Source organism: Tenrec ecaudatus, chromosome 12 (genome assembly GCF_050624435.1).
Source record: "Tenrec ecaudatus isolate mTenEca1 chromosome 12, mTenEca1.hap1, whole genome shotgun sequence".
NCBI classification, from domain to species: domain Eukaryota; kingdom Metazoa; phylum Chordata; class Mammalia; order Afrosoricida; family Tenrecidae; genus Tenrec; species Tenrec ecaudatus.
The window spans coordinates 90,079,788-90,100,832 of NC_134541.1; the positions used below are offsets into that span (position 1 = coordinate 90,079,788).

The 21,045-nt window shown below is 38.8% G+C and overlaps 1 protein-coding gene across 5 annotated transcripts in view; it reads right to left on the reverse strand.

Moving 5' to 3' along the window:
• Window positions 1–17,046, reverse strand: part of SPOCK3 (SPARC (osteonectin), cwcv and kazal like domains proteoglycan 3) — a 416,201-nt gene extending 399,155 nt beyond the window's left edge. For 4 of the 5 annotated variants that reach the window (XM_075528014.1, XM_075528013.1, XM_075528011.1 and 1 more), the window contains exon 1: window positions 16,891–17,046. In XM_075528014.1, coding sequence (XP_075384129.1) covers window positions 16,891–17,046 — 156 coding nt within the window. Of the gene's footprint in view, window positions 1–16,886 lie in introns of all 5 variants that reach the window. The other variant, XM_075528009.1, reaches the window with a different exon arrangement.
• Window positions 17,047–21,045: the final 3,999 nt, after the last annotated feature.

Below are 21,045 nucleotides of genomic sequence, written 5' to 3' on the forward strand. Positions count from 1 at the left end.
TGTTTTAGGTTCCTTGGAGTCATCACTTCTGTGACCCATAAAGTTTTCATTGGTATATTTTCAGAAATTGATTTTCAAGCATTTCTTCCAGGTATGTCTTAGTCTGGAAATTCTGCTAAAATCTGATACACATGAAGGCAACTTATAAGTGTAAGAACACTTTGCTAATTATGTTGTACAAATAAACACTCAAAATTCAACATAAGTATTACATAAAATACTAAAATAATTATAAACAGGATTAGTACATAAGAATAAACTTAAATGCTGAAAAAACAGAGATATCTCTTTAATTTTTTATTTGTTAAACAATGTAAATTTAAATATAGTGTTGTTTCACTTTCCTTTTTCTAATGAACTTGAATTCCAAACAGAAAACAAGATTTTGTTAACTAATTTTAACTGCCTGAACTAGTTGGTTAAATGTACTATTTAATATTTATATAACACCCATAATTCTATCTCCATAGTTCTTCACATAGTTTCATAGATTACTTGGGCCTATGATTTATTTAATATTTATTTATGAAAGTAATTTGCCAATGAACATATAGTTCGTGTACATTTGTTAAATCAAACTTAGATAGTTCTACATATTTGGATATATTTACATGTGATATGAATATTCTTAAATATTCAGAAATTAATTTACAAAATATTGATCAAGTTATCGAGGAGAAAGTGATTTCAACTTGTAGTTTCACTCTTATAAGATATATATAAGTTAGGCTGGCAAATTACAGTGCAGAAGGGATTGTAATAAATTTCAAATGCAAGTTTCAAACGTCAACCATGAAAAAATAAACAAATATCTTACACAAATTGAATAATTAATTACACTGATGAAGGAACTACAAAACTACCTATTACTCTTTAAAAGGATTGTTTTAATCCAAGCTCATAGGCTATAGTCATTAAAGTCATTACAGTCAATAAAGACACACAGGCAACCAATTAAAAGTGGGAGATTGCTTTTAACTCATAAGAGAATGTGGTTATTACATAATCTGCTGTCAATTTAAGACTTATTAAGAGTGAAGAGGTGGGGTTTAGCCTATCCATCGGGTCTCAGTTTGATGACTTCATTTGAAGGCACTCAGGAGATAAACAGCTCACTGGAGGCAGGACACATGCTCACTCCCTGTGAGATATTCCTGTGGACAAGACACATGGAGCTACACTAGAGCCCTGTAGCTAAAGGAGCCACATGGAGAACCCTCCCAGTGCTGTGATGCCTCCATTGCCACTGCATCCACAAGACTCTCCAACCACTGGCCGGTGATAGTCCTGCACTCAGTGTCATCGCATGTGTTGCGTGAGTCTGAAAAGGAATTTACAGACTGGTACTGGATATATGGGCTAATATCAGAGTTATGGACTTGATCTGGCCTGGGCTGGGATGTTCTCTCAATATTCAATTGTTCTTTCTATATATATATGAATTTGTTTTTCTAGTCTACGTGGACTAACATATTATGGTACCTTGGAAGTGGGGTACTAGAGAAACAAACATAAGATGGAGAATAGATGCTTGTTTGAACTCCGGGGACAAAATTGCCCCTTGAATTTCTCAGAGCTGCTTAGTGAATGGCTGACAGAAGGTCAAAATGGCTGACATCCTGTCTCTGGCTTGATGCTGTCAGAGGCCAAATTCTATATTTTGTATCAATAGAAAAGTTTAGGTAAGGATTGAGATAGATAAGGATTGAACTTGACTGTTTTAAGAATTTAGTTTAGGATCTGATTCAACTTGTTTATACTGATTTCTTCTACCTATTATTATTGTTGTAATGATTGATAGAAATGATTATTGGGAATTATGAAAATAGAGACCTTGTAAGCCCACTTGTCTTGAGCCATTAGAATTTGATCTTTAAATGGGTTTTAAGACAAAGCCTGCAGAGAAGGCTCTGAAAAGGTAAGCCCCACCCAGTGTCTTGAGTGCTCACGACATTCCAAGGTGAAGAGATTTGCCTAGGGATCTGCTGACAGATTGAAGGAAAAAAAGGAACTTTGGATTTTTGAATTTTGAACTAGTGTTTTTTGTCAAAAGATGAAAAAAAAATTGAAGAACACCATCAAGAAAAACTCTTCCCTGTGACTGAACATTAAAGGGAGCCTGTGGAGGCCGGTAATGCTTGCTAGGTGACCACCTAGATCCACTTATTGAGTGGAAGTGGGAGAAAAGCAGCAATAGAGAGGCAGGTTGAGTCTGGCCACTGATACCTGTGTACCTGGTTCACGGGGACTAGAGAAGATGAAAGCACGTTGACTGGTCTGAAGTTCATGCCCTAGCACAAGGGTGGGTAGGATTGCTGAGAATTTGTGATGGGGCCCAAGGTCTAAAGGCAAGGGAGCCAATGGGCACCCTGGTGAAGCTAAGTGAGGCCACCTACATTGAGATGACCAGAACCCGACCAGATAAAGAGAAGATATTTGAGCCTGTGAACTGATGCATATTGCTTCTGACTTTATGAATGGCCTGTCCTGGTTTATCTTTGCTTATGGCTGCGGACTTAACAAGGTTACAACTGGGATGAAGACTCGTCACATCAAAGAATATGATTGTTTCTTCAGAGTACTGGGTTGATGTAAGTGAGCAGTATAGAAATCGGATACCCAAAGTGGGGAAGATAAAGGCATGAAGTGACTGGCTTACAAACTTTCATAGGTGGGGGGATGCATTCATAGGAATATATTCATAGGATTATGGTATAGGTGTTCACATAAGTATAGGATATTTTTGTTTTATTCACTTATTGAATGTTATGTATTGAATTGTATGCATTTTAGTTTTATCCTTTAAGTACGGATAAGATTTTATTCTAGTGTGTTTGAAAATTATATATGGCTAAAAAGTTGTGTGAAAGTGTTGAAATGACAAGGGTGATCTGTGGTAGTTTCATAATCTGTTGTCAATTTGAGACTATTAGGAGTGAAGGGGTGGAGTTTAGCCTGTCAACTCCAGCTTAATGACCTCATTTAGAGGTCACAGCTTGATGACCTCATTTGAAGGCACTAAAGAGATAAATAGCTCACTAGACGCAGGACACATGATCATTCCCTGTGAGACATTCTGTGGACAAGACACATGTAGCTACACTAGAGCCCTGGAGCTGAAGGAGCCACATGGAGACCTCTGCAAGTGCTGAGATGCCTGCCATTGGATCCACAAGACTTTCCACCCAGTGGCCTGTGATCTTCCTGCACTCAGCATCATTGCATATGTTGTGTGAGTCTAAAGAGGAATTTACAGACTGGTATCAGACATATGGGCTAATACTAGATTTGTGGACTTGATCTGGACTGGGCTGAGAAGTTTTCTTTTTTTTTTTTTTTTAACTATTGGGGCTCATACAATTCTTATCACAGTTCATACATGTACATACATCAATTGTATAAAGCACATCTGTATAGTCTTTGCCCTAATCATTTTTTCTCCTCTTTTCTTTTTTTACATTTTATTAGGGACTCATACAACTCTTATCACAATCCATACATATACATACATCAATTGTATAAAGCACATCCATACATTCCCTGCCCCAATCATTCTCAAGGCATTTGCTCTCCACTTAAGCCCCTTGCATCAGGTCCTCGTTTTTTTTCCCCTCCCTCCCCTTTCCCCCCTCCCTCATGTGCCCTTGGTGATTTATACATCGTTATTTTGTCATATCTTGCCCTATCCACATGTGACCTCTTCCCTAGGAGAGGGACAGCAGAGAAGGGGGGAAGGGAGACTCCGGATAGAGAAGTTTTCTTAATGTACTCTTTATTTAAAGTTTTTTCCTATACACATATGCATATCTATGAATTTGTTTCTCTAGTCTACCCAGACTAACACAGTGATTGTGGATGGACAGCAAAATAACTGTCCCAAACCCTCAGTAGTCAATGACTCAGCATTAAGTGATAGTTTACTTCTAATCAAAGAAACAGGGGTAGCACTTATGCATGATGCTAGCATCGGAAGTCCTCTTGTCACCTTTGAGATGACTTACTTCCTTTTGTATTCCCAAGAAGCTACATGACACAGCAAATATCATAAATATAGAGTCTCTCAGTCCAAAAACAAATACAAGATTTCTGGTTACAAAGGCTAGGTGGTATTCTGCTACTCAGAATAAAACAAAGAAGTTGTGATATTAGATTGCATGGATTTATATTTTTATATTCAAAAGTATACGTGGCATACATTCAAAAAGAATATCTTTCAAATATTCATACCTAATTCATTGCTAGTGAGTTGATTCAGTGAAACTGCTTCTTTGGGTTTCTGAGATTTTAAATCTTTACTGAAATAGGTAGCCTCTATCTATCTTACAGTGTGGCTAGTGAGTTAGAACCACTGACCTCATGGTTAGCAGCTCAATGCAGAAACCACTATACCTAAGAATTAAGATTTCTCCTCCTAGGTGGAATCAACTCAGTGGTGAAGTGTGGTGTGATGTCATAGCTTTACTACTAATTTGCTCTCTGAGTTAAATGCCACTTCTTACTGGCAATTTTCTATTTTTTTTTTAAATCACACAGTTAAACATGGGGGCTTTATTCTATGGCAGTAGTTTAGTTTACTTTAGGGTTTTTGCATTTGTTTGTTTGGTAAATAATTCATTGAAGCACACTTGCCACCTTTTTGATTTTGAATCATAACTACTAGAGAGGGTAAACTGTCCCTGTTAGTTTCAGAGATGGTAACTCTGTGGGAGTGGAATTTTTTCATATATATACATATATGACAATAAGATTAGTGATAAAAATCCAAATACTTAATTAATGAATGAGTATAGGCATAATTTACTAAATATTTTTATATAAATCTATATAAAATGTTACTTTTCTGAGGTTATTTTTAAAATACCACTTCTCCAGTTATCTGGTGCATAGTTTTAATTCACATAGTTTCAGGAAGCATGATTATTCTTTAAAAATATAAAGGATAAGACATCTCAACTCTAACCAATTATATTGAATGCTAAAGAACAAAATCTCAGGGAGCATTAGGTTAGCGCTTAATGATACAACTGTCTAGAAAAGTTTTGCCTGAGAGAATGATCATTTTAGAGGAACATGGCTGGCCCAGGGATACCTGGGGAGGATAGCAAATGCTGTCCTGGCAGCTTAAACAGTATTGCTGGAAGAATAGGAGGCTGCCTATAATTTCATAGTATACTATATTCGATAGGAGATCTATAATATCATCTTCATATTATAAACTGCTCTTTCAGCAGATGCTAATGCTATTCAATTAAGGAGCTCATACTTCAGAATGCCCGGCAAAGAGTATCTTATGTAAATATTTTTAAACTCACTAAGAAGCCTGTGGTCAAGGTTATAGAAAATTATGAAGCAAGTATTTTATCATATTCAGGTATGGACATGCCATTGTAATTAATAATGTCTTTAGAGACACAAAGTTCTTGATATTTCATTTTTGTTCATCCTTTTTTGTTAATTCTTGATTAAAAATAGACTTTTCCTTCTGATAAGAATTTTTTTAAAAACAGAATTACCTAAAAAATGCAATATTAGATTTCAAAGTTGATTATATTAAAAGAATGTTGTCATTTTGAAGAAAAATATCCTATGCAATCATTTATTTCTTGTAAGTATATGGAGTAAAATCTGGCATTACATAAGTTTAGGATTATTTTGTGTAAATTAAAACAAAACACAGAAATCACATCAATGAAATAAAATATAATATTTGTAAAATTTATATTATTTTTCAATAAAATTCTGTATAGGAATAAAGAACTATGAACATTTAAATTTAATAATTTAAATTAATAATATAAAGTTGGAATATATGAAATGTGAGTGTAGTAAAATTGGAAGAACTGTATATACTTGAGTATAAGCTGACCCGAATATCTTACGAGGCACCTAATTTTACTACCAGAAAATGCATTAAAGCTCGGCTTATACCGAGTATATACGGAATTCAAAAATACACATAAAAATTGATATTCTAGGCATTCAAAACAAAACTCAAACTCACTGTCATTGAGTTGATGCTGACCCACAGCAACCCTAGAGGGCAGGGTAGAGCTGCCCGGGCAAATTCCTGAGACTAAGTCTTTACAGAATAGTAAATCCAGCCTTTCCCCCACTGAAATGGACTAGTACTGGCTATTTTTAATCAAACAATCGTGTAGTTTACAATTTGGGAATGACAAAGTCATGAGAAATAGTCACATTAACCCTCGAAAAGGACATTTCAATATCCTCCCACAATATAAGGCTGTCTATTTCAATGCTTTTATAGGACAATATATGCAAACAAGGAAATCTGGTAAATACAACTATTATTCAAATTTATGTATCAAACACAAAAGATAGTGATGAAGAAATTATAGAATTCTGCAAACATCTTCAGTCTGAAAATCCTCAGTCCTAAAGTAAAGATGCATAGATAATTAATGGTAATTGGAATCAGAAAGATGAAAGCAAAGAGGAAAGAACAGTAGTTGGAAAATATGGTGTTTGTGATAGAACAAAACTGGACATTACATGACAAAATTCTGCAAGACCAATGGCTTCTTCACTGCAAATAGCTTTTCAACAACATCAATGAAGGCCGTTAGCCAGATAAAATACAAGAAATCAAATTGACTACATTTTGGGGAAGAGATGATGAAGAAATTCAATTATCAGCAGTCAGGGACTGTTTGAAAAACAGACCATCAATTGTTCATATGTAAGTTCAAGTTGAATTTGAAGAAAATTAATACAAGTCTCCAGAGTCAAAAATACCACCTTGAGTATAGTCCACCTGATATTTTAAAGAACATCTCAAGAATAGATTTGACTTATTGAACACTGATGACAGAAACCTGAAAAGTTTAGGGATGTAAGATAGTTAAGGTTTGTTTATTGTCCCAACCTAGCCAATAAACACATGTGGGATTAACTGAAGGGCGGAGCGATGAATGGCTCGGTGAGCCTCACCTTTCTAGTTCTCAGGTCTCTTGCTTTCTGATGGTTGGACCAGGGTGTAGCTGCCTTAGCTAGTTCTCTGCTTCAGCTGGCAACGCCCACTTCCTGCAAGACACCCCAAAAGAGAAGCCACACAGACTGACCCAGACACAGCCCTGGGTGCTAGAGCAGCCGTGTGGAGACCCCTGCTACAACTGAGAAGCTTACAGGCTCACTGATTCGGCTATCCCCTGCACTCAATATCATTGTGTTTTGTGAGATTGAGGGGGACTTTGTAGATTGGTGTCGGATATCTGGGCTAATGTTGGACTTGTAGGCTTGGACAGCACTGAGTTGGGATGCTATCTTAATGTACACTTAACCTTTATATAAAACTGTCTCTTATACATATGAGTTTCTGTGATATTGTTTCCCTACTTTACCCCGACTAACACAAGATGAAATCAAGATCATATATGATATGAAGGAAGCAAAAGACCATTAAATAGTTCACAATTTTTCCCTTGCCAGTAGTCATTCATATTCAAAATTTTTAAAAGTGGTCCTTTTCCTGATTTACATTAGCTAGTGAATCAGAATATTTTCTACTGTTAACCCATGAACCTAGCCTATATCTATCTTCAAAAATAACCCTGCCATTCCTTAAATTAATAGTTCCAAATGCTAGAAGTCTAACATTCTCCATCCAAATGATCTACTTTCAAAAAATCCTTCTTTTTACTTTAATAGAACTGGAGAGTATTTTATGTAAGACAATATACTATTAACACTTATATTACATGTATATGAGTTGATTATATATAATGATTGATGCTTTGTGAATACCAAATAATTAACTTAAAAAATAGCTTATTTTCCTCATCCTTTTTTGTCATTGAAAAATGAAGAAAGATACTGAGAATCAAAGGCTGGAGGACAATATACCAAGCAAATGGCAATTCAAAATAAGCAGGATTACAATCCTAATTTCGGATAAATTTGATCTCAAGGTGCAAGCCATAATGAGAGATAAGGAGGGGTACTCTATAATGCTCAAAGGAACAGTAGACCAAGAACAAATGAGCATAATAAATATAAAAGCCCCCAACGAGAGACCCATGAAATTCTTGAATCAAATGTTCCCAAATATAAAAAAAATTACAGGCTCACAATCATAGTAGGTGATTTTAATACAACACTCTAGAAAGATAAATTACTTGGAAAGAAGCTTAACAAGGAAACTACAGAACTAAACTCTACGACAGGTGACTTGACCTGATAGACATTTTCAGAGATCTCCATACAAAGACAAAAAAAAAATCACATTCTTTTCAAGCCCACATGACAAATACTCTAAAACAGACCACATGTTGGGGCACAAGTCAAGCCTGTGATAATTCAAGCACACAGAATTCACTCAGACTTCCCTCTCAGACCACTATGCCACAGTCTGGAAATCAACAAAAGGCTAATTAAGAAAATGTGATAATTAGATTTATTGTGTCAAATTGGCCATGAACACATGTGGGATCAAGGGCAGTTTAATTGATGGGTGGAGGGAAAACCGGCTGGGGAGCCTTGCCCTTATGGTCTCTTGCTCTCTGTTGGTTGGAACACTTGTGGCTCCCTTAGCTAGTTCTCTTCCTCAGCTGACAAGGCTTACTTCCTGAAAAATATCCCTGAGAAGAAGCCACATGTACCTACCTTGATGCAGCCTAGCTAACAACATAAGGCAAAGGAAATATACATCAAAGGGATGTGTCTGGGGAAGAAGAGGTAAAACTATCGTTATTCACAAATGATATGATTTTATATATGAAACCCCCAAAAGCTCCACAAGAGGAGTGCCAGAAGCAATAGAGGAATATAGCAGAGTGGCAGGACACAAGATCAACAAACAGAAGTCTATCGGACTGCTATATACCTTGAACAAAACCACAAAAGAGGAGATCAAGAAGCTGGTACTCTTAACAATAGCCAAACACAAATTGAAATATCTAGGGATACACCTGTGGTAGCTGTTGTCAATTTGAGACTTAAGAGTGAAAGGGTGGAGTTTAGTCTGCCAATCAGGTTGCAGCTTGATGACCTCATTTGGAGGTGCTAAGGAGATAGCTTGCTGGAGGTGGGACATACTCCCTGCAAGACATTCCTGTCCACAGGACATTTAGAGCCCTGGCGCTGAAGGAGCCACTTGGAGACCCCTGCCAGCACTGAGATGCTTCTACCACCACTGGATCCACAAGACTTTCCACCCACTGGCCTGTGCGCACCCTGAGTTCTGTATTATTGCATGTGTTTCATGAGTCTGAAGAGGAATTTATAGATTGGTATCAGATATATGGGCTAATAACAGACTTATGGACTTGATCTGGACTGGGCTGGGATGTTTTATCAATATTCATTTGCTCTTGTATATAAAGCTCTTTTTTATACACATATAAGTGTCTCTGGATTTGTTTCTCTAGTCTACCCAGGCTAATATAATACCTAACCAAAAAAACAAAAGATTTATATGAGGAAAACTCCAGAACACTATCCCCATACAAATACCAACATCTTTCTTCAAAGAATTTCTAAAACGTAACTATCTACTTCATATGGAGAGGGAAGAAACCCAGAGCACTCCTCAAGAAGAAGGACACAGTGGGAGGGCTTGCTTTACCTGACTTTAGCACATATTATACAGCCACAGTGGTCAAAACTACGTAAGATTGGTATAATGACAGATATTCAGACCAATGGAAGACACAAACAACTGAAAACCCAGAATGACATCATCAACATACAGACAACTAATATTTGATAATGACTCAAAAAATATCAATTGGGAAGCAGATGCCATCTTCAACAAGTGGTGCTGGAAAACAATGGATATCTACCTGCAGAAAAATGCAGCCAAACCTTTACTTCACTCTATGTACAAGAATAAACTCAAGGTGGATCACAGCCATCAAGGTAAAACCCTAAACTATTAAGGTCATTAATGAGGGAATTGGGAAAAACCTAAAAAGTTTGGCACAGGGAATACATAGGCTACTGGAAATAGGCAAGGATACAAACACAGAGGAAGCACAATTTGAAAAGTGGGATAAACTAAAGATAAAACACCTGTGTACCTTGAAAGACTTCAGCAAGAGTCATAAGAAAGCCCACAGACTGGGAAAATACCTTTAGCAATGACACATCAGACAAAGGCCTTATTACTCAGATATACAATACTCTGCTAGCCTAAAATAACAACAACAACAAAACAGCCCATTGTGGAGGTGGGCAAAGGACCTGAACAGAAGTTTATCATCAGGGCAGAAATTCAAATGGCCAATAAACATATGAGAAAATGCTCCCGTTCATTAGCCATATGGGAAATGCAAATGAAAACAACCATGAGATACCACCGAACACCCCCAAAGTTGGTCAATTTAAAAAAATCAGAAAGCAGCAAGAGTTGGAGGGGGTGTGCTGAGATAGGTACTCTTATCCACTGTTGGTTATCCTGCAGGTATGTGCAGCCATTATGGAAATCACTTTGGCAATACCTAAAACAAATGGAAATCCAGCTACCATATGACCCAGCATCTACCCAGAAGATGTAAGAAACAGACCATGGCCAGACATCTGCATTCCAATATTCATCACAGTGCAGTTCATTATCCCAAAGAGTTGGAAACAGCCTAAATTTCTATCAACAGATGAATGGATTCAAAAACTCTGGTTTATGCATACAATGGAGTACTACACATCCTTAAAAAAGCAATGATGAACACATAAAGCACATTGTTGCAAGGGAAGAGTTGGAGAAAAGTATGCTAAGTGAAGTAAGCCAAGCACAAAAGGACAAGTACAACATGAGCCCATTGAGATAAACCTAAAAAGAACAAGGGGCATGGGAAAAGGCATTAAATGTATAAATTCCTGGGGTCAGATCCAACCCATGGATGCATATGGCAGCCAACTAAAAAGCAGAGGCAAAGGGGAAAAAAAGGGGGGGCGGGACGTGGATAATGGAGGAACAGGGCATTAATCCAACCACAGGGAGCACATTATTTATGCATCCCCAAGAAAGGGAGAGAAGAACCAGACCTCAACTTAGTGCACCAACCCTTGTGGGCAACATACTGGCATAAAGCAGCGAACTAACAAAAAGGTCTGCATGGCTGACCCCAATCCCAGCTACATCAGACATCTCCCCAGGAGATTGCCTTACAGAGAACAGCACTGAAGATATTGCCCAGGGAGTGTGGCAGGTTTGCCCAGATCACACGGGAGCAAACTGAGGGAAAAAGAGAAAGAGAGAGAGTGGACCACATCCTGGCCCATCAAACCCTGAGGATGACACGCCTGCTCAGAGCAGCCAAGGCACAGAGAGGACAGTAGGGCTGACCCCACCATGAGATATAATGTCCCCTCACTGACCCACAGAGTACCGGAAAGAGTGTGGGAACTGTCTTCAGTCTAACCCCCACACCCTGGGGCAAAACATGAAGGGAGCGCAACAGAGCAGCAAGAGGAGCAAAGCAACGATGTCTCCAAGGAATCCCGAAAATAGACTTGGAGGGCAGGAATTTTGCACTTCATCAGACTCGGAAAACATACATATGGGTCAGCAGACAAAATGAGAACTATTATAGGCCCTGTTTTCTTTTTATTTCTTTTTTTCTTTTCATTTCTATCTATATAAGATAGGCAAGAAAAAAATCCGGGAAAAACCAATAGGACCAAAAGTTCTGGAGGACAGGGGACAGGGGAGAGGGTGGCAGGAGGGGGAATCCAAAAATCCCAGGGACAAGGGAAAAACAAGAGCTCTAAAATCTTTGGCAAGGAGGTTGATCGAGGGCAATGCCAAGAGGAATTACTGAGAGCTGAATGATGGTTTAACATGATAGTGGGACAGGAGGAAAGTAAAAGGAAATAGAGGAATGAAGTAGGAGACAAAATACATTTATATAGGTAGAAACATTGCCATGTATGTATTTAAATATATTAATATGTAACAATAGGAACTTAGGCCTATGTACATATGTTAACATATGTTAACTGTCAAGGTAGCAGATGGGACACCGGGCCTCTACTCAAGTCCTCCCTCAATGCAAGTACACTTTGTGCTAGTAACCTGGCATTCTGTGATGCTCACCTTCCTGACCTTCATGATCACTGAAAATGGGTGCATAAACAAATGTGATAAAGAAAGCTGATAGTGCCCAGCTATTAGAAGATATAGCATCTGGGTCCTTAAACATCGCTTCCCCAAGCTGCTGCTGCTTTTGAACCAGTAGACATTTCAGATAGCAGCCAATCTTAAAATCACTGTACCTCTAGGCTTAAATCAATCTCAAACCCTAACTAACGAATATAGTCGTGTTGGGATAGTCGAGATAGATAGATAGATAGATAGATAGATAGATAGATAGATAGATAGATAGATAGATAGATAGAAAAAAGGGCCAGTTGAAACATAATGAATTGACTAGGACCGAGATAATAAAAACAGAGCACAAAACAGTGCTATCTTCTTCATTGTCGCAGAAATCTCAGATTGTCTCTGTGAAGTAGCAAATTATTTAACTCTCTTAATTATTTAAACAATTGGAATAATCAAACATAATGTATGCTACACTTTTCAATAGTTCCAATTTAAAATTTGCCTTGTATGTAAAGGTTTTTAAAGATTTTTACCATAGTGCCTATTGTCATCTAAACATTAAAAGAAGATAGAAAAATACTCATAGTATAATGGAAGAAAAGCTTATAGTTTTAGCTATGAGGAAATTCATGTTGCTATCACTATTAAAATTACTGCTCCATAGTAGGGAACACTAAAAATGCATACATTGTATAAGCATGAGCTATCTGTGACCAAGGAAGCATTCTGGAAAAGAGAGAATAGAAATGTACTTGGCTAAACTTCTCCAAACAACTAGTATATAAAGCAGTGTAACTGTGCTGGGTAGGTACTTACATCAAGAAGCACAGTCATGGTTAGCCATAACCTAAGGAGAATGCTGATAAGGCACTCTTAAAAGATTTGTTTGGGTTTGTTTTTGTTTTTATGCCTTAGCAAACAATAGAGCATTCTATTGTCCGTAAGCACAGAAACCCCCTGGTTTACTAACTTTCTAAGGGCAGCGAAGGTTGATGGGCTCCTGAGGGCATTTACTACCAGCCAGGATACGCCCCGAGCGGCAGTCATCAGCTCTTAAATCATCTGTGCATGGAAAAACCTCTACTTGAATTAAAAGGAAAGTAAACAAAGAATTATTGACTATCTCGAATGCCTAAAATAAAAAAAACTGTCCCTTAATGACCCAGGGACCTCTGAGACAAGTCAGCTTCTATTTTACTTTTTCATATGTCCTTTAATTCAAGGTATCAAGGTAAACTTGGTCACACTAAAGTGTCGCATTTTACCATTGTGTTCGATGATCTAAAGGATATTCTACTAAGGAATAAATTTGAACTGAAGTTGAATATAGTTTCTGCAACGCGAATGATCATCATTTCTTTAAACAAAGTTCAAAATGAGCCCCAGGTACTTTTATTAACATACAACTAAACTAAAACTATATGAATTTTGATTTAAGATACAATCCTGGTTTTCTTATATGATTTACGCTAAAGTAGCACAGTCATTGTTATATTTGCTATTTTTAATGTAATCATTTACTATATCTAGTATGAGAACTTCTCATATGTATATATTTTTTCCTTTTCACCCTTCATCACTATATCTACTTCCATAGAATGAATCAGTTATATAAAACTTAATGGTACTATATCATATATTACCAATTACACATTGGTTTTCAAATGGCATGGTTATTTATTATATAACGCAGTATAAGGTTACATTGAAATTATCGAGCAGGGTTGAATATGTAACATTTGAGCTAATAGTTCAGTTTGTCTTAATGTTCCTGGCCTGCAATTCTCTATGCAAGGACAGGAAGTACGCTGCCCTTGGTGAAGGCAGAGGTTGTCCAGTCTGTCTGCATAATCGCTCCCACAGGTCCCCCACTGAGGAATCTAGTGTTCTTGATTTCACTGCTAATCAACAGAGCTAGAAATATGGGAAACAGTACACAACTAATGTATAGGCTAAGTAGGTGCTATTGTTCAATGTTTTTGTTTTGTTCTATTTTTTTAAGACCATCTAATTATCTACTATCTTTACTTTTGTATGTGTTGACATCTCCAGTTCTCTCACAAGAAAATTTAACTTTTACTTAACTCATAGCAGTTTAAATCTAGACTAGATTTTTGTACCAATAGCCAAGTAGTTCATTTCAAAAAGATTAAAGGTCTTCATAACTACATAATTTTATTTTCTATGTTAAAGGACAAAAAGAATTTCATTCAGTAAATAATATAAAATGATCAAATTTATTTAAAAGTATATGCCCTTAACCTTGATTTCACTTTTATTATATCATTGTGATTATACTAGGTGAGAAAATTAATGATTTCCATTGATTCATATACTCATCTCTGCTCACATGATCCTTAGACTTAAAGTATTATTACATAAAAGATATATTTTTATACTGATAGAATATATACTGAGTGGTAATAATTGTAAAACTCTTCAGTAAATATCATGATGAATTCATTTTCAAATACTATTTTAAATAAATTTTTAACATTCTAATAACAGTTTAAAATGTCTGAGTTATATGTAAAGTAAAAGATTATGTAAATCAGTCACAAGGAAACAGATTGATTTCATTATCTATTTTTTAAGTCAGTTAAAAATTTTTTCTAAGTGAAATTAAATTTGTTTTTATGAAGCAATGCACTAAACAAAGAATTTCCTGAGTATATGCACTCAATATTTAAGATGTCCCGAGTGATGCGGCTGTGTACAGTACTTTCCTATTTCTAAGTTTACCTCATAAGCATGTGCTTCCAACAGAAAATGAAGTAAAAATAGCATCCTGAAAGGTCAATCAAAACAGTAAGCTGATGATTCTCTATAATGGTAAACAAAACATGCAAATAAGTCATTAAATGGATGGTATGGATAAGAATTTCATATGATGCATTCTCGGTGGTTAGAGAACCGCACTACTACCACACATTTTATATTAATAAAAAGCAACAGGTGGTTAAAGAGGGAGAAATGGTTGCAGTTATCTCTCCATGCTCTGTAAAAGTCATCTTAGCAAGAATGTTGTCTCACTCAAATGGTTATGTTAAACCTGATCTATGTTTTACAAAAAATATATATATCATATTCTCATGCATTGCTTGCATTCAGTAAGCCCTTTATCTTAAAAGTTTAACAATATCTGATGGACTTTTTCCCTGAGATCACATAAAATAACTGAAAATACTAAGGCAACGAAGTATTATACTCAGTAGCTTGAGAAATTGGTGGCATGAATTCTAGAATGTTTAATTTTTATAGTAGGCAACTCCATTTGCCTTCACATTTTAAATCACATTCACCAAGTGTCCCAATGTAGATTGCAGCTCTCCTCTCATAGACGACAAAGGCAATATGGGAGGCAAAATAATCCCTAATATATACTGCACACATAATAAGACATTAGTATTCTTATAAATAGAGCAGTTACTTAAGTCAGAAAATGTACAGATGCTCAAGATTTAAAATCTATTTTAGAGAAAAACATCCAAAACGTGTTTTTAAAAAAACTGTAAAGCAGCTCTTCAGCAATGACATGCTATCACTTAAAACACTGTTTAAACCAAGACACTCTGGCTGTCCAAATGAGGTCATAGCAAACAGACCACCCCCCCCCCTCAGATTTAGAAATATTTCACCGACTTGCTTGCTTTTTTGATTTTATTGAATAAACTTAGGTAAAACAAATGTTCAAGTAATATTTAAGCTTTGTTCCTAGTTTTTCATTTTTAATCCTAGTCTGTACTAGCGACATCTAATTTTAAAGTATAACGTTTTACATGAATGCCTTTGCCAGAATGTGTGTTAGGTTCTGCTAATCCATAACGTCATATAAGGGGTTGGGGGGGAGAAGAGTCAAGAGGAAAAATTTCCCTAAACTTCTCCCCACCCCCCAAAATTGTTACAGATTATAAAGTGATGAAAAAGTTAACTAGGGATTAGCTTAAAGGCAACAGTACAGGTTAGTAACACCACTCTAGCTGCCTGCCGGGTCTTCGCACTTTGAAAGGGTGGCGGGTGCCGGCATTGGCAGCCGGAGCAGACCTCCCACCCGACAGCCAATTTGACTCCAGGCACGAGCCTAACTCGTTCAAGCTGCGGATCTCCCAGGAGCCAGTCAGATCGGGTCAGGAAGAAAACTAGCACAACCAGAATGCTGGTTTGGAGCGACCAATTGATGATTGGGTCTCCAAACCCGTCTTTGTTTGAATAACTCCTTAGGAAACTCTCCCGGGAGCCTGCTGGTTAACCCTTTCCTGACGATCACCTGCGAGGCGTCCGCAGCTTTTCAGACAATGGCTGGCTTTAGAATCAAATCGAGTGCGTGACAAACATGTTCTAGATTAAAGTTAATAGCGAAGCACACATCAGACCAACAATTTTATGTAATCGGGAGCAGTCCTCTTCTGCCGACTGGAGAGTGGGCACTTCTACATCGCACATCTTCCAGCCTCAGCTCCCCAGTCCTTAATGGACCCTGGGTACCAGGAGGGATCCTTGCTACCGCGTCGGCGGCGGCGCATCTGGAAAGCACCCACATTGCGGTCACCAGTGCCAGAGGCGCCATTCAAAAGTTGAGACTGGAGCCATTGACAAGCCTTTGGGGCGAGAGGGGGGGGGCGCGGGAGAGCGCGGCAGGGGCAGAACGAGGGGCCAGCTGAGAGCAGAACTCTCGGGCGCGTAATCAGAAAATCCGACCCGGCGCGGGGCTGCGGACGGCGAACTTCCCGGGCTGCCGGGCGCCGGTCAGCCCCGCCACCGGTCAGTGACCGCGGAGCCCCTCCGGGCGCCCACCCCGCGGGCCGGCTCGGGCCCGGCGCAGCACTTACGTCGCGGAATCGGTTCCACTGTCCGAGCTGGCGGTCGTACTGCGAGACCGTGGTGAGCCATAGCTTCTCATCCAGACCGTGGCGGCCGGCCGCCGCGAGCGCGGGGCTGCACCCAGCGGCGGCGCACACGCACAGCACGGCCGCCACGCGCAGCATCTGGAAGGCGGCCGGCGGCCGGAGGGCGCTGTCAAACGCGGGCGACGCGCCGCCGAGCCGGGGCGACGGCGGGAGGGGCCCGGCCGAAGGTGGTGCAGCCCCACCGCAGGCTTCGCCGCGAACCCCGGGGAGGGCGCCCCCGCCGCCGCACCGCGACCGGGCCAACGCGTCACCTTGTGAGCCCGCAGCCCCGCTGGCAACGCCGCCCTCCGCGCCGACGCGCCGCGCTCCCGAGCGGTCCACTGGGCGCCCGGCGCGCTCCCCGCGTCTCCGCCTCCCCCTCCCCTCCCCCGCGCGCCGCGACCCCCCGCGGCTCAGCCCGCCTCCGCCTCCCTCGCGGTTCCGCCTCCGCCTCCAGAACCGCCACGCTCCGAGAGGTCGGAGCCGCCCGGGGTCCCGCAGCGCTGCCTCGCGGATGAAGCCCTCCTTGCTTTCGACCCTGCCTCGCTCGCTACCCTTTACCCTTCTGATCGGTACAGCGTTCTCTTTGCCTCCGCTGGGCAATTTCGAGGACAGACTGACAGACAGACAGACTTGGGAAATGAGCCCTGAGGAAAACTTTATGCATCACCAAGTCAAGAAGCCCCCTGGACGGGATAGCCCGTAAACCTCCTGAGCTGCGCTCTAAGGCAGCCTCATGCATGTGCTGAGCCTCGGGAAATGTTTAATCTCCGAGTACGTGAAGTTGTTTCCACGACTTTCTGGAGTATTATACAGGGAAAACTTGGATTAAAGGGTGGAGATTTCTCCCTCCCTTTCGCTGTTCCTTCCTTTGCTTTCTTTTGAAAAAATATCATCACTATCATGTAAAATGTTTAAGAACAGCTAAATCTCCCACCTATTGTGGATGCATTTTATATTTTACGTTCTAGGATCTGATAAAAACCCTTAAAAGCCCAATCTATTTCTCCCTACTGCAATACAGGAAAATAGTTTCCGGTTATTAACACTAATTTAGGGAGCCGAAACTGATTATGACAAAGTAACTAGCTCTCCATCATCGTTTCCACTTAATTTACATAAACTGGAAGCAAATACGTAATTGACTTCTGTAAATAGAATCAGACCCATGGGGTGTCTCAAATAAAGATCTATGCCACAGGGATGTTGTTAGATGCCCTTGAGTCTGTGCCCACCCACAGCGACTTTATGCACAGCAGAAGGAAACACTGCTGGTCTTGGTCCTGGCCAACCTCACCCGCTGTTATCCCTACACCGAGGCCATTGATGCAGCCAATGTCAGTTCAGCTCCTCGACGGCCTCCCTCTTCTTGCTAAGGTGAAAATTAAAAGTAAATCAATACATTTATCTAATAAAAGAAGTATGAGTCAGAATAGACTCCTTGGCAATGAGTTTTGAGGTAAAAAGTTAAAATGATCTCTGAAAATCTCTTGTAGTTTCCAAAACGTAAGGAATTACTTAAGTGTAAGCAATATTTTCTGCTCACATTTTCTCTTTCAGTTTTATATGACACTGCTAATTTTCTTCAAATTTATATTAAAGTGGGAATTAAATTTTAATTCATGTTAATTCTAAATTGTTAAATAGAGCATTAAATGAATGTGTAGTATTCATTAAAAGTAATATCTAAATGTAAAATAAGTAATATTTAAATGTAAAACAAGTAATATCTAAATGTAAAACAAAGAATCTATTATTTTTAAATCAGAAAGTTATTTTCCTCAATTTCCCCTACCTTTAAGCTAATAAATAGTAACAAGGAAAGGAAAAATAAAAACCAGAATCTGTAATTGCAATCAGAGAATCTTTGATTAATGTAAGCACATTCCAGATTAAGAACACTGATGCACACTGATTCTCCCAAGGCATTTATTTTGGCCTAATCACAGTTGGCAATGCCCTTTACTTTAACCAATTCTCAATTCTTAATTTTTAGAATGTCTGATTTAGACATTATCAAGATATATGAGCTTCAGTCCACATCATCATCTCTTCATGCTTCCTGGTCTTCAAACTTGTAACTCTCAAAATAACCTCTGTTAGTCTAAATCTGAGGAAGCAGTTTTCTCTTAATTCATAAAATTAGGTCAACATATTTAAAAATTAAATTCTGTTTAATTTAAAGCAGAGGGGTAAAACAAAGATATTATGTCTTAATTGCAATTCTAGCAAAGAACTGCAATCAGTAATCTTTTTAAATGAAAAATGCCTTTTTTAACAATGATAATTTGCCTTTTAAAAAGATAAATGCTTTTTGTTATAACAGATTTGATGAGAATAATTCCCTAATACTGTTTTTCCCTCTGGCAGGGTTTATTATATATTTTAGCATAATATCTGTCTTCTAAAGTTAATATGATCACCTTTACACTTTTTGGAAACTCATACATTTATTTTTATCACCTTATTTTCTCCCCAGAGAAGCCCTGGATGTGTAGTAGGTACTGTGTTGGGCTGCTAACTGCAAAGTCAGAAGTTCAAAACCACCAGCTTCTCCTGGGAAGAATGATGAGGTTTTCTACTCCCTTTAAATAGTTACAGGCCCAGAAACCCACAGGGGCAGTTCTACTTCGTCTTACAGGGTTATTATAAGTCCGGAGTGCCTCAGTGGCAGAGACTGTACCTTCTCCCCAAATGTGTATATTCTTTTCTGACCTGACAAGTTCACAGAATATCTTCACTTCCACCTTCCCCATATGTAGCTTAAGGGCAGCTGCTCCAATTTGCAAAACTTTGTTGAAAAACAAGCGATGCCAGTTTGTTGCACCTTGGGAATAAAGTCTATGATATGAAATCAAACTCCAGATATGTTAGTGCAAAAAAGATTTTCCAAGACTTGGCAGGTGTTAAACTGTATGCGGCAGAATAGGGCTATTTTCAGTGCACTTGCGCATCTGGTACGGTGCAGCGTACTTCACTAGGACTGGTGCCACTCCTTCCCAAAGCCACAGCCCTTCCCAAGGTTCAGATTCTTTGAATGTTACTGTTGAGAGTAAACGTCTACCAATTGTGATGCAATTAATTCTAGGGACTGTCTCTTAATTTTCCTATGTAATTGATTATTTGGTCCTCCAAGAGCCTGCTTTTGAAATATAAGTAACCAGAAAGGGACCACACTTCAGTTATCACCTCAGTGAAGATTAAATGAAAGTTTACTGAGAGTAAATCACAACAGAGAAGACTACTGGACGTATATTAGGTGGGTGGAAAGATGGGGAAAAGTTGTTACTTTCAGGTCCAAGTGGATGGGTACAGAGGAAGTTATTCACTGATTGCTTCTCAATTTTATTGAGAGCCAGTTAAGGGAACTGGAGAAGCTGAAAAAACAACAATGGAGTGGTGGGTGGTGGAGGGCAGAGCAAGACATTGGTGAAAGAAAACTAGAGTGTCAAGGCTGGTACTTAACATTGGGTTTCCAGTTAGGCTTACAAAGCAAGATGCAGGTCTCCAGGGTCAAGTTCCTCCTCTACATGCTTCTAGAAAGATGAAGACTAAGCACATAGTGGCAGGGAATTTGAAATTGATGAGTCTTGTAGTCTTAGCCAATCTGCTACTATCTAGCTCTCTATTGGTACATTTAATCCCTTTACATTCAGTGGCATTATTGACGTGTGTTTTGCTGTGATTTTCCTTTTCTGTTCTGTTATTGGTTTCTTTTTCCTTCATAAATTTTTGTGCTGAATTATTTTGTCTGTGGGTTTTCTTGTCTTTTTGTTGTTGTTATTGTTCACTGTTATTTTACTTTTTACTAAATTTTATGAGTTTCTTATTTTTTATTTTGGTGAGGTTTTCTATTTTCCATGACATTACCTTATTATTATTGTTGTTGTTTTAATCATTTTATTGGGGGCTCGTGCAACACTTCTCACAATCCATACAGCCATCCATTATGTCAAGCACATTTGTACATTTGTTGCCATCATCATTCTAAACACATATGCTCTCTACTTGAGCCCTTGGTATCAGGTCCTCATTTTCCCCCTCCCTCCCCACTCCCCCTTCCCTCATGAATCGTTGATAATTTATAAATTATTATTT